The sequence below is a fragment of the Hordeum vulgare genome, chromosome 6H (assembly GCF_904849725.1).
Source record: "Hordeum vulgare subsp. vulgare chromosome 6H, MorexV3_pseudomolecules_assembly, whole genome shotgun sequence".
In the NCBI taxonomy this organism is placed as follows: Eukaryota; Viridiplantae; Streptophyta; class Magnoliopsida; order Poales; family Poaceae; genus Hordeum; species Hordeum vulgare.
In genome coordinates this window covers 529,021,600-529,035,520 of record NC_058523.1, presented here as the reverse complement: position 1 = coordinate 529,035,520, position 13,921 = coordinate 529,021,600, and the positions used below count along the sequence as shown (strand labels likewise).

Below are 13,921 nucleotides of genomic sequence, written 5' to 3'. Positions count from 1 at the left end.
TCGAGTTCGTCGCTGTGCCGCGCCAGGCACGAGAACGAGGAAGAAGGAGAGAAGGAAATGCGATTTGGGTTGGAAATTTTCTAACTCCCGCTTATATAGGTGGATCTTTAGTCCCGGTTCGTGGCTCGATCCGGGACTACAGACCCCCTTTAGTCCTGGGTGGAGCCACGGCCCGGGACTAAAGCCCCTCGTTTCCCGCCTCCTCGCCTGCCGAAAAGGGGTCTTTAGTCCCGGGGCGTGGCTCCAACCGGGACTAAAGGGGGTCTGTAGTCCCGGGGCGTGGCTCCACCCGGGACTAAAGCCCCTCCTCGGCTGCATGATAAGTTTAGTCCCACCTCGCCCAGCGAGGGGGACTAACACTTGTTTATAAGCCCCGTCGCAGCTTCTCCATCGAGCTCCTCTCTAAAGCAGGGTTACGGGCCTAAACTCACTGAAAATTGAAACTATATTTGAAATTATAAAGAAAATTCAATCTAAATTCAAATGAGAATTTAGATTGAATTTTCTCTATGATTTCGAATATAGTTTCAATTTTTTTCTATTTCCATAATTAATAATTTTAACTATCCAAACTATTAACTATTTTGTTATTTTCAATTAAAAACTATGTTTATTAAAAATTCTTTTTGCATATTTGAGAATTTGACAAAACTATGATAATGAAAAGTGTTTGAAATTGAATAAATAATGCAAAACTATTTTCTATTTTCATAATTAATTATTTTGACTATCCAAACTATTAACTATTTTGTTATTTTCAATTAAAAACTATGTTTATTAAAAATTCTTTTTGCATATTTCAGAATTTGACAAAACTATGATAATGAAAAGTGTTTGAAATTGAATAAATAATGCAAAACTATTTTCTATTTTCATAATTAATAATTTTGACTATCCAAACTATTATCTATTTTGTTATTTTCAATTAAAAACTATGTTTATTAAAATAATGCATATTTGAGAATTTGACAAAACTATGATAATGAAAAGTGTTTGAAATTGAATAAATAGTGCAAAACTATTTTCTATTTTCATAATTAATTATTTTGACTATCCAAACTATTAACTTATTTTTTTTGAGCTAGTTGACCCTGAAATTGAAAAGCACTACAAATGAACTCTGAAAATGTTGAAAGTTGGCATGCTATCATCATTTCACCCACATAGCATGTGTTAAAAAGTTGAGAGGGCTATGGCAAAAACTGGATGCACTTCGTGTACAAAACGGACAATCTCTCTCGAAGTATCAGGGTTTCGAACGAGAACTCATCTCTTACAAAGGGATTTCATTTTTTGAACTTATTTGAACTCCATACTTTTTGTGTGTTCAAAATGCACCATTCAAAGGCACATCACAAAATTTCAACAATTTCTGACTTCATTTGGTATTCTTCGTGCATTTACTTACTTTTTTTGAGCTAGTTGACCCTGAAATTGAAAAGCACTACAAATGAACTCTGAAAATGTTGAAAGTTGGCATGCTATCATCATTTCACCCACATAGCATGTGTTAAAAAGTTGAGAGGCCTATGACAAAAACTGGATGCACTTCTTGTACAAAACGGACAATCTCTCTCGAAGTATCAGGGTTTCGAACGAGAACTCATCTCTTACAAAGGGATTTCATTTTTTTGAACTTATTTGAACTCCATACTTTTTGTGTGTTCAAAATGCACCATTCTAAGGCACATCACAAAATTTCAACAATTTCTGACTTCATTTGGTATTCTTCGTGCATTTACTTATTATTTTTTTGAGCTAGTTGACCCTGAAATTGAAAAGCACTACAAATGAACTCTGGAAATGTTGAAAGTTGGCATGCTATCATCATTTCACCCACATAGAATGTGTTAAAAAGTTGAGAGGGCTACGACAAAAACTGGATGCACTTCGTGTACAAAACGGACAATCTCTCTCGAAGTATTAGGGTTTCGAACGAGAACTAATCTCTTACAAAGGGATTTCATTTTTTTGAACTTATTTGAACTCCATACTTTTTGTGTGTTCAAAATGCACCATTATAAGGCACATCACAAAATTTCAACAATTTCTGACTTCATTTGGTATTCTTCGTGCATTTACTTATTTTTTTTGAGCTAGTTGACCCTGAAATTGAAAAGCACTACAAATGAACTCTGAAAATGTTGAAATTTGGCATGCTATCATCATTTCACCCACATAGAATGTGTTAAAAAGTTGAGAGGGCTACGACAAAAACTGGATGCACTTCGTGTACAAAACGGACAATCTCTCTCGAAGTATCAGGGTTTCGAACGAGAACTCATCTCTTACAAAGGGATTTCATTTTTTTGAACTTATTTGAACTCCATAATTTTTGTGTGTTCAAAATGCACCATTCTAAGGCACATCAGAAAATTTCAACAATTTCTGACTTCATTTGGTATTCTTCGTGTATTTACTTTTTTTTTTGAGCTAGTTGACCCTAAAATTGAAAAGCACTACAAATGAACTCTGAAAATGTTGAAATTTGGCATGCTATCATCATTTCACCCACATAGCATGTGTTAAAAAGTTGAGAGGGCTACGACAAAAACTGGATGCACTTCGTGTACAAAACGGACAATCTCTCTCGAAGTATCAGGGTTTCGAACGAGAACTCATCTCTTACAAAGGGATTTCATTTTTTTGAACTTATTTGAACTCCATACTTTTTGTGTGTTCAAAATGCACAATTCTAAGGCACATCACAAAATTTCAACAATTTCTGACTTCATTTGGTATTCTTCGTGCATTTACTTATTTTTTTTTTTGAGCAAGTTGACCCTGAAATTAAAAAGCACTACAAATGAACTCTGAAAATGTTGAAAGTTGGCATGCTATCATCATTTCACCCAGATAGCATGTGTTAAAAAGTTGAGAGGGCTACGACCAAAACTGGATGCACTTCGTGTACAAAACGGACAATCTCTCTCGAAGTATCAGGGTTTCGAACGAGAACTCATCTATTACAAAGGGATTTCATTTTTTTGAACTTATTTGAACTCCATACTTTTTGTGTGTTCAAAATGCACCATTCTAAGGTACATCACAAAATTTCAACAATTTCTGAGTTCATTTGGTATTCTTCGTGCATTTACTTATTTTTAAATGACTGTTTTAATCAAAAACAGATCTGTTACAAAAGGGATTTCATTTTTTAAACTTATTTGAACTGAAGACTTTTTGTATATATATGTGGTCTAAATGCATGCTACCATGAAGTTAGAAAGGGCTAAACCATTCAAAAGTAGCAAATGAAGTTAGAAAGGGCTAAACCATTCAAATTTGGAAACTATAATGGCACAAACAGAAACTAGACATATATAAATTGGTCCAAGAAGTACATGATACTAGTCCAAACAGTACATAATAATAGCTACCATAGATATATATACAAGTGTTCGACGTTCAGAACACTACTCGTCTGAATCGTCTAAATCAGAATGTCCACCTTCCTCGAGGTGACGCTGGCCATAGTTGACGACTCGAATCTTGCGGTACAACTCGTATGAAACGTATGCATCTTTTTCTGCATACTCAATGTTGATAGGATCAAGTGGGCCCTTCTCCCAAAGTTTGTGATGAGACTTTGGGAAACTGGTCTTCATATCACCATACCCCTCGTCGATCAAGGCAACTGCCATATGAGCCATCGAAGTCCTGTCATGTCGAAGCCTGAATACCGTTTGGAGATCAACGAGGCAACCAGCTGGTATCTCAATACCAAAGCTGTGCCTCATCTTCAGCTTGTCGTTCCTTATGTCAACGGTACCAAAAGTGATGCCGCTGCGAAGGAAGTCCATGAGTTCTGGACAATGCTTGTCACTCCTGCAACAGAAACAAATTAAAATGGAACAAATGTTACATACTGCTGCAATAAGGAAACATGTTTCACTACAACTAAAGAGAAAATTATCTTTAGGATTCAAATAGAACATATGCAATGGAACCTAGAGAGATCACTATAGCTATCCAATGGAACCTAGAGAAATCACTAGCTATATGCAATTTTCATGACTATGACATATCATATTGCTATCCAATGGAACCTAGAGAGATCACTAGCTATATTCAATTTTCATAACCTTGGATCAAAGAACACCGCATAAAATTGTATCACTACAACTATGATTTCAATGGAACATATTGAACCATTCAGATTTTTCAGATTGTGGAACACTATTCCAATCAGATTGTGTTCCCTTCAACTAATCAAAATTGTTTCACTACAACTATTTGAAGCGAACCAACTATGATTCCAATGGAACATATTAAACACTAGTTGATTCTAATACGATTTTTCAGATTATGGAACACTATTCCAATCAGATTGTGTTCCCCTTCAACTAATCAAAATTGTTTCACTACAACTATTTGAAGGGAACCAACTATGATTCCAATGGAACATATTAAACACTAGTTGATTCTAATACGATTTTTCAGATTATGGAACACTATTCCAATTAGATTGTGTTCCCCTTCAACTAATCAAAATTGTTTCACTACAACTATTTGAAGGGAACCAACTATGATTGAAACAAATAAACTTATAATGTCATTATCTTGGATCAAAGAAAGCCTCAAAACTTACCTCGCCCATTGGAAGATCAAGACATGGCGTGCGAAGCATAGTTGGATGACGACAACACCGCGTTGATCGGTCGTGTACTCCGGATCAAGCCCCAAGAACTTCTCATGATCCACTGCGTTGTCAAACCGTTTTTCCTTCAACCGTTGAAGAAAAAACGGCACCTCCCTGCTCAGGTTCGTGTACACGACATCGAGCATGGTCGTGCCATGTGCGAGCACCTTATGAAAGCTAGTTGGCATGGTGGAAGAAGAGAAGGGAAGAAGAGAGGAGAAGAACAGAGAGGGAGAGCGAGAGAGAAGAAGAAACAGAGAAATGGCGACTGTGCTTCGGTTCGTGCTTTTCATCGCCCGAAACGACGCGGGATGCGAACCGTTTGGGTCTTTAGTCCCGGGTTGAGCCACCAACCGGGACTAAAGAGGTATACCAATGGTTGCCACCACTACGACAGGCCACGTATTAGTCCTTTAGTCCCGGGTTGAGCCACCAACCGGGACTAAAGGGGGATACGAACGGTTGTCACCACCACTGCCCGCCGCGTAGCCCTTTAGTCCTGGTTTGGGACACGAACCGGGACTAAAGGCTCCTTACGGGCCGGGACTAAAGCCTCGAGGGAGGCATTGAGAATTGGGGCGACGTGGCCGGGCCTTTAGTCCCGACCCAGAGGCAGGCCGGGGGAAACAAGTCCATGCATCACAAAATCGCACAAATCAGAGTGTCAGCACCAACAATTTCGAGTTCCCTGTGCTACAAGCTGCCCCGGATTACTCCGACGGTCAGGCAATCCCGCGGACTGGTGATAGGGTCCAACCCGAAAGTCACAAGTATATGCCACGGAAGGGATTTTTTCACTGTTTTGATCCTTAAGGCGTAAGTTCATCACAAAACGAACTCGGTTCGAAAGTATTTCACGTTTTGACCCTTTTGGAAACGCCAGAGACCATGGCGTTGCAGTCCTTAGCAGAAACGCCAGTCTACTGGACGTTGCAGGCCTCATGTGCAACACCAGTCTACTGGACGTTGCAGACCAAAGCAGAAACGCCAAGGGGGCTGGCGTTGCACACCAAAGCAGAAACGCCAAGCTCCCTGGCGTTTCCTTAATCCAGTACCGCAGTGCTGGGGTCCTGGCCAGCGTTGCACCCAGCGCAGAAACGCCAGACATGCTGGCGTTGCAGACCCAACCAGAAACGCCAAGCTTCCTGGCGTTTCCTTAGTCCAGTACCCCAAAACAAGATTTTTTCACTGTTTTGATCAACAAACATATTTCATAGAATATAGTTTAAATCGTAAGACCATAATTCACAGCATAACACCATTCATCAAAACATAACACCATAATTCACAGCATAACACCATTCATCAAAACATAACACCATAATTCAAAGCATAACACCATAATTTAAATCATAAGACTCAGCATAACATCATATTTCATAGTGTAACAGACGTAGTTCAACAAACAACATAGTTCAACAGAAAACATAGTTCAACAGACAACATCATAACACTCGGAATACGACATAGGTAACATACTTCACTTCCTCCCTCTCTTTGCAGCCATCTTGCCCTTAGTAACGTAGCCCTCTGGAGTGTTCTACCAGCCAGGACGTCTGATGTTCCTTGAGCTAGCTCGACGTGTTTCTTCCGTCGGCTGAGTGGGTTGACTTGACTGCGGAGCATCTTCCATCTGCGAAGCCCCAAACTCAATGAAGTCCGGATCCGCGGCCTCGTTGTCGGACTCATCTTCTTCTTCAATCTCCTCTTCATGTGCTCGCCTAGAAGAAACATGTGCTCGACTCGAAGACGGACGAGCGGAAGAGGCCCGTGGCCGGCTGGCAGACGGACAAGCGGAAGACTGCACATCCATCGTGTACTGCACACGTGCCCTCACATCGGTGGACGAAACACCGTGGCTCGGGTTCAACACCAACCAATGTTGCAACCCGTTGTCGCCACCCGGCGGCGCTAACCTTCGCTGTAAGAGCCCTGCCCTCGATAGAAAGCCCGGAGATCATAGCAATATCCTCCAAGGTTATGCTCATCTCACCAAGAGGAAGGTGAAAAGAGTGCGTCTCCGGCCTCCATCGATCCGTAAGTGCTGTTAGGGCAGTGGCGTTCAACCATGGTGGTGTGCCTTTAAAGTTGAGCACAAATTGAAGAAGATCCATTCTTCTAAAATATGGCTCGTAACGAGGGTCATATACAAGAGTTTCATTGGGGTTGTGCCCCCTCAAACGAAGTAGTGGAGGAACCTAAACAAACAAAGGCATAATTTGTTAATGGGCTCAACTTGTGAAAATATACAAATCATGGAGTATATAAAAATAATCATCAATAAAATCATAATTACCTCTCATCTTTCAACTAGCACCGCACGATGCTTCTGCTCATAGTAGTCATCAAGACCCGGATATTGATCGGGACGAAACATCCTACATAATATGAAGAAAATTATTACCGGCCTCTTCGAATAATATGAACTAAACCTAGGCATAAACCTAATGCGGATAATATGAACAAAACCTAGGTTATACATATAGCCACCAAAAATTACACATAGAGACACCATAAACTACACCTATTAACAATCACAAAATAAATTTTACTTCAAAACATACGTACACCTAGTGCAAAAGAAATCTACACAAATACAAAATCATTGCAAAAACTAATTGGAGGGATTGGAGGAGCTTACCGGCCTCTTCGATTTGCCACAAAGAACCAACAAAACGGTTGGGGGAGGAGGGAGATCGAAGGGGGGGGGGTCTGGAGGAGGAGGGAGAGCTTTTTCGTGGAAGAGGAGGAAGAAAGAAGTGGAGGTGGAGGAAGGGGCCGCGGGCCAGTTACTTATGAGCCCTGCAACGCCAGGGAGCTTGGCGTTTTTGCTTTGGTCTGCAACGCCAGCCCCCTTGGCGTTTCTGCTTTGGTCTGCAACGTCCAGTAGACTGGCGTTGCACATGAGGCCTGCAACGTCCAGTAGACTGGCGTTTCTGCTAAGGCCTGCAACGCCACGGTCTCTGGCGTTTCCAAAAGGGTCAAAACGTGAAATACTTTCGAACCGAGTTTGTTTTACGATGAACTTACGCCTTAAGGATCAAAACAGTGAAAAATTCCCACGGAAGAGGGTTTTTTAATTGTTTAAACGTACAATGTTATGAAGCTAGTATCCATGTCTGATCAAAGTAGGCTAGCTGGTGCAGTGGTAGGAGGACATGTCTATGGTTAAATATAGTTGGCATGGGTCTTTCTATAAAAACATATGACACATGCCACCTTGCCTGTCAGCCGGTATTGCAACAATTAGTTTTATGAAATGGTACTGACGTGTAAAAAATTTAACTATTGATACATATCCGTTACGACGTGTTCAAGTATGGTACTGGCCTGCAATTATCTCGTCTGCAATACACCTAAACTAGTTTGTACTTCGTATGCATGGCAGGCGGCAAATCCATCCTCGGAGTCCAAGTCGTTGTCCAGGCCTTTCCAGTGGCGGAAGGGCGCGGGGGTGCGACAACCCTGCCCAGTCGCCGCCTGGCGCTCGTGGAGGAGACACTCAGCTTCCTCATGCGCCTTGCACAGGTCCGTGTTGGTCAACGCCAACCCTGAGTCCCTGACCAGGGAGGCGTGCCCTTTCCCATGCCGGTGATGAGGCGATGTCGCTTCAGCAACCATTCCTCCTTGATCTTGGTGAGCTCCCATCGAAGCGGGCGCACGGACGCCTCCGTGGTGGTGACGGACCGATCTCAGGCCCATGCCTCCGCTAGGTCACAGGCCGACACGACATCTAACTTTGCAAACGCTGCACCCTCCGCGCGGCCTCCCTGACCGCCCCTCCTCCGCAAATGTCGTTGGCTGCCGCCGCGACGACCAATATAGTGAAGGGGTCGCCCGAGCACCTTCCTCCTTCACGACCTTGTCGCACCAAGCGCGGCGCGACGGTGACACCGTCTGGTCGATGTGGTCGTACTGGCTATGCGGCAACGACAACAGCTCGCCCTTCACCCGTCGTTTGATTTGGACGCCGCAGTTGCTTGACGCGACGGAGAGGCGGCGCCAGACCGCGACCCTTGAGCAACCACTCAATGAGGAGCGCCACCTGCGCCCCCCCCCCCCCCCCCCCCCCCCCCCGCGCCGCAAGAAAGTGCAGCCGCTGGTCCTCCTCATCGTCAAAGGAGAGGATGATCACCTCCTTCGTGGAGGCGCCACATGTCGTGAAGAATGATGGCCCCAGAGAGCTATGGTGACGGGGCCATGATCCGAATTTGGAAGGAAATCTGGAGCCAACCACCGGCACGGAGAATCGAGACTTGGTCATCGTCGCGGAGAACAGAGGAGCTACGAGAGCGACGAGCTAAGGGGATGAGAATGGCTGTGAGCAGAAAGGAAAGGGTAGGAGATGTGATGTGGATGGCATTGGAGCTGTGCTTAAATAGCCGCGGGTGGTGTTGTGCCCTCTCGTGCGCTGTTGCGCTACTGCCAATCCTCAATCCGGACTCTGGAGTGAGGGCGTTGCGCTACTGGCAGTAGAGGAAATGGATAAAATATTATGTTTTATAGCCAGTTGCTAGTAGGGGGGCGTTCATAAAATGTCAATTAAATGGTTGAGATCCTTTTCCCAGAATCTGTGCCATCCACCCGTGATCCAATGGCCCAGACACGTTTTTCTATTTTTGCAGCTGTGGGCCTTTTTCTATTGTTGTTGCTCCCTCCTCAATCTGCACTCTTGGAGTGAGCGCGACGCTTGTCGAGCAGCTGGGCAGGGCGGCATCGCCGAGAGACAACCCCTAGACAGCCGCAACCTGCACTAAGGCCCCGCTTGGAATAGGTGTAAATTTATACACCCGGATTTAATCTACAAGTGTATAATACCGGTCGTAGTACGATTTTTATCCAAAATAAAAATGATCATTTGTGGTCCGTACCAATTATACACATGTATTAGCTCCAAACCGACGATCCAAGCGTGTCCTAAGCCAACTCCATCGCGCGACTCCATTTTGTCCGGGTGCATCCGTTTGAGGTAGAACGGACGAATAGCGCGGTCCAACGCGCGGACCCAAACGGATAAATGTCTGGATTTCGTCCGTTTTCGATCCATCCCTGGTTCAAACTTGCGTCGAGTTTAGGAGAAACAGACATCGCGCGGACGCGCTCGCCGCACGCCCTTGTCCGTCCGTGGCTCGCGTGTCGGGGACACAAGTACTCTCAGAAATTCCAACGCCTCCACCCCCTCTCCCGCCCCGCCCCGTCGACGGCGCCGCCGCTATTCTTCGACCACCTCAGCCCCGGTCGTCCATAGCAAACCACGTCTCGACATGGCCGCCACCACGCCCGCGCTTTCGCCGTAGTTTAGGCGTCGATCGGAGGAGGTTTGGTCGTCGCCGTAGTAGCCGGCGGCAGAGTGGATACGACCGCGGGCGACGTACCACACGGCCACGGCAGCTTCCGACAAGTGCTCGAGAGCGGCCAGTAGCCAGCCGCCAACCACCCCTGCATCGAGGTGATCATCGCGACCTCTTTGCCACCACGACCGCAAGGTGTTCGACACTTTGCCCGCAAAGGTATGGACAGTCGTGATGAGTTTTTCTTCCACCACTTCATTTATTCATCGGACGATTCGTCGTCGGATGATGAAGATCTTGTGGTGGCTGCAGTGGTGGTTCACGACCACATTCAACGGCAGCTTCCTCGGTACAGGGGGTCACTCCCTGGCCGTGCTCCCAACCTGAACCGCAACAGGGAGAGAGGTCACGCCCTGCTCTATGTCGATTACTTTGCGAACACACTGCTCTTCAAGCCGGATAAATTATGTCGTTGTTTTCATATGGCAAGGCATGTGTTCAATCGTATCCGAGAGGGAGTGGTTGCTCATGACCCATGCTTCGAGTGCAAGACGAATGCCCTTGGCAAGCTAGGATTCTTCTCTTACCAGAAATGCACCGCGGCCATCCGCATACTTGCATATGGAATTCCAGGCGATCTGGTGAATGAGTATGTGCGTATGAGTGAGACAACATGTCCGATGTCAATGTACAAGTTCTGTCAGGCTGTGATCGAGGTGTTTGGCCCTGAGTATTTGAGGCAACCAACTGTCGCTGATACAGAGAGATTGTTGGCGACCAACGCAGGTAGAGGCTTTCCAGGCATGCTTGGCAGCATAGATTGTATGCACTAGGAGTGGAAAAACTGTCCATTTGCTTGGCAGGGCCAGTACAAGGGGCATGTCAAAGCGTGCACTGTCATATTAGAAACGGTGGCTTCGCAGGATCTTTGGATATGGCATTCTTTCTTCAGCATGGCAGGTTCTCACAATGATATCAACGTGATGCAGCGTTCTCCGGTCTTTGCAAGGCTTGCAGAAGGCCACTCCCCACCTGTCAACTTTGAGATCAACGGCCACCAATACAACAAGGGATACTATCTAGCTGATGGTATATATCCTCAGTGGTCAACTTTTGTAAAGACAATCTCGAACCCCCAAGATGAGAAGAGAAAGAAATTTGCCCAAATGCAAGAAAGTGCTAGAAATGATGTGGAACATGCTTTTGGTGTGCTTCAACCCCGATGGGGTATCATTCGAAACCCCGCACTGTCATGGGATGAAAGGAAGCTTTGGGAGGTGATGATTGCTTGTGTGATCATGCATAACATGATCGTCGAGGACGAGCGTGATGATAGTATCTTCGACCAAGGATTTGATTATCAAGGTAAAAATGTTATGCCCCTGCACCAAGAACCGGTCACGTTTCAACAATTTGTTCAGTTCCATCATGAGATGCATGATTGGCACACTCATTTGGATCTTCAAAATGACTTGGTTGAACACATGTGGGATCATATTGACAACCAATACATGTATTGATTCATTTTATGTTCATTCAAGCAATTTTGATTTGGTTGTAAAACTATTTTATTTAAAGACAATTTCAATTAGGTTGATGTGCAAACTTTTTTGATACGAAAATATGGGCATTTTAGGCCCTGACAGACAGGATGAGGCAAAAGAATGCGTCCGTGCGCTGAGCACACGGTTACCGCATCCCAAGACAGGTCCAGACACGACCCCATCGCACTATCCAAACGGACAGAATCCGGACAAAACAGACGTTTGGAGTCGCTCGATGGAGTTGCCTAATTCAAGGCAAGAAAGGGACAAGCTTCTCAACGTGGATGACCACCACCTCTACGCGACATGTGCAGAGGCAGACAATTAAAAGTCATGGACGGGATGCCGTAAAAGAGGGATCAATACGACAAGAGAGAACAGCCTATCCACGAACTGCTTGCCACATCAGATTGTTTTTCAACTAGAGTCGAGCGTTGACACAGAAAATGCTAGTCTATGCAAGAGGACACGAGGTGGTTTCAGGCAGTCAATCAAACAAAAGTAAGGCAATAACAAAGTGTACACAAGCACAACTAGAGTCGAACTGCTTGCCACATCAGAGTGTTTATCAACTAGAGTCGAGCGTTGACACAGAAAATGCTATAGTCTAGTCCACGAGGTGGTTTCAGCGAGTCAACCAAACAAAAGTAAGGCAATAACAAAGCGTAACGCAAGCACCCCCCACCCAACCCACGTTCAGTTCTGAAGCTTCTGTTCCAGTACAGCGTTAGTCTCCCCAGAGTTCCCCTGGACATTCACTTGGTCATCAGCAGATTGCGCACTTGAAGAGTTGACTTGCTGCTCCGCTTCTACATTGCGAAAGCCGGGATGAAGAAACTTAAGGCTCTCCTGGTACCATAGCTGCCTCTGCTTCATGTTCCCAAGTTCCTCCATTACCTGCGCTCTCATCTGTCTCTCCACTGTTAGTAACTGGTCTGCCACTGCGTCCAACAGCTCATGTCTTGCAAACATTGCCCCATCCAAATCAAAGTTGATCAGGTATAACGCAAATTCATGCACATCATCACAGTAATCGTCCAGAACTTCTGCGTACGCGCCCATCTGTTCAGCCCACTGAACGATCCCCTCGAGCTGAGCCTTCGAGACATGGTCTGACTTTATAGAAGTCTGAAGCTCGGTCAACAACATTACGGCGTGCTCTAGCATGTCCAAACCCTGTCTTGCGTATCGATGTGAGTGAGCCAATGTAAATTGAATTTTGCGGAGCCGATCAGGACCATAATCTGCCAGGAAATGAGTTTGCAATAAAAGAGCTGTCAAAAAGGTACCAACAGAAAACTGCTACCAATAGTATAAAACTATTTTATTACAAAGAAGCAACAATGTCAGTGAGTTTCCTGGACAATATGTTTTTTCTGGAGGACACTCTGAGGTAATATCTCAAGAATGATGTAATTTTGACCACATTAGATGACATCTAAGGTTATTGTTTAAAGCCAAGTAGAGACAAAGCTCTAGGACCTATAACTTTGGTAGATTGGAATGTTTAGTTTAACTCGTTTTTCATTGTTAGAGATCAGCATTAATGTAGAAAGTGCTTGTCTTTTGTTCCTTTTAACTATGTAAATATATATCAGTCGCTCATTTTCTTTCAGAAAAGAGTAATGTATAATACTTGGATAGTGTCGACCTAAGACAATGATTTCAGAACCAGATCCATCCTCAAACTAAAGAGTTTATACATACCATGGTAATCATACATAGGTACATGATTCTTGGCATAACAAGCCAGCTCCTGGGGATTCTCAGTGAATAACTGTCTCATCAGATCATTTTCATCTGCAACCCCGCAAAAAAAAAAAAACATTATCAGCCAGTACAGAAACTTACTCGAGTAAGATAATCTAAAACTTGGAAAATGTCAGACCTAAGACAATAATTTTATATTCAGAAACAGATCCATACTCAAACTACAGAAGAGTTTGAACATACCAAGTTCATCAAAAACTGGCATATGCCCTTCTGCACTCTGAGACAGCTGCTTGGAATCATTTTCACCTGCATCGTTATCAAACAGAAATCAAAGAAATGTAGAAAATATTTTGATGCACCATAGAAACAACAAAAGATACGCATCATTATCAATCAGAAACTCTGTTTAATCCAGCAAGAGTTGGAGACAGCCAGTACAGAAATTTACTTGAGTGAGATAATTTAGAACTTGGAAAATGTCAGTCCTAAGACAATAATTTCGGATTCAGAAACAGATTCATACTCAAAACTATAGAATAGTTTGAACATACCAAGTTCATAAAAAACTGGTACATGATCTTCTGCAGTCTGAAACAGCTGCTTGGAATCATTTATACCTGCATCGTTATCAAACAGAAATCAAACAAATGTAGAGAACATTTTGATGCACCATGGAAACAACAAAAGATACGTTCTCATGTGCCGGAGTTGCATTTACAGCAGTAAACAAA

General features: G+C 44.0%; 1 protein-coding gene across 1 annotated transcript; it reads right to left on the bottom strand.

The window, feature by feature from the left end:
* Positions 1-11,957: 11,957 nt before the first annotated feature.
* Positions 11,958-13,456, bottom strand: LOC123406052. Its single transcript, XM_045099550.1, has 3 exons — positions 13,431-13,456; positions 13,185-13,277; positions 11,958-12,721 (listed from the first exon to the last, which is right to left on the bottom strand). Exons 1-3 carry the CDS (start codon positions 13,450-13,452, stop codon positions 12,174-12,176), a joined length of 663 nt encoding a protein of 220 aa, XP_044955485.1. The 5' UTR covers positions 13,453-13,456; the 3' UTR covers positions 11,958-12,173.
* Between the last annotated feature and the right edge of the window lie 465 nt (positions 13,457-13,921).

Excerpts from the sequence above, each read along its gene's own strand:
- LOC123406052 (XM_045099550.1), bottom strand. The coding sequence starts at position 13,452 with ATGCCAGTTTTTGATGAACTTG. Across the intron at positions 13,278-13,430 it reads GCCAGTTTTTGATGAACTTG|ATGAAAATGATCTGATGAGA; the intron begins GTATGTTCAAAC and ends GCGGGGTTGCAG. Across the intron at positions 12,722-13,184 it reads ACCTATGTATGATTACCATG|ATTATGGTCCTGATCGGCTC; the intron begins GTATGTATAAAC and ends ATTTCCTGGCAG.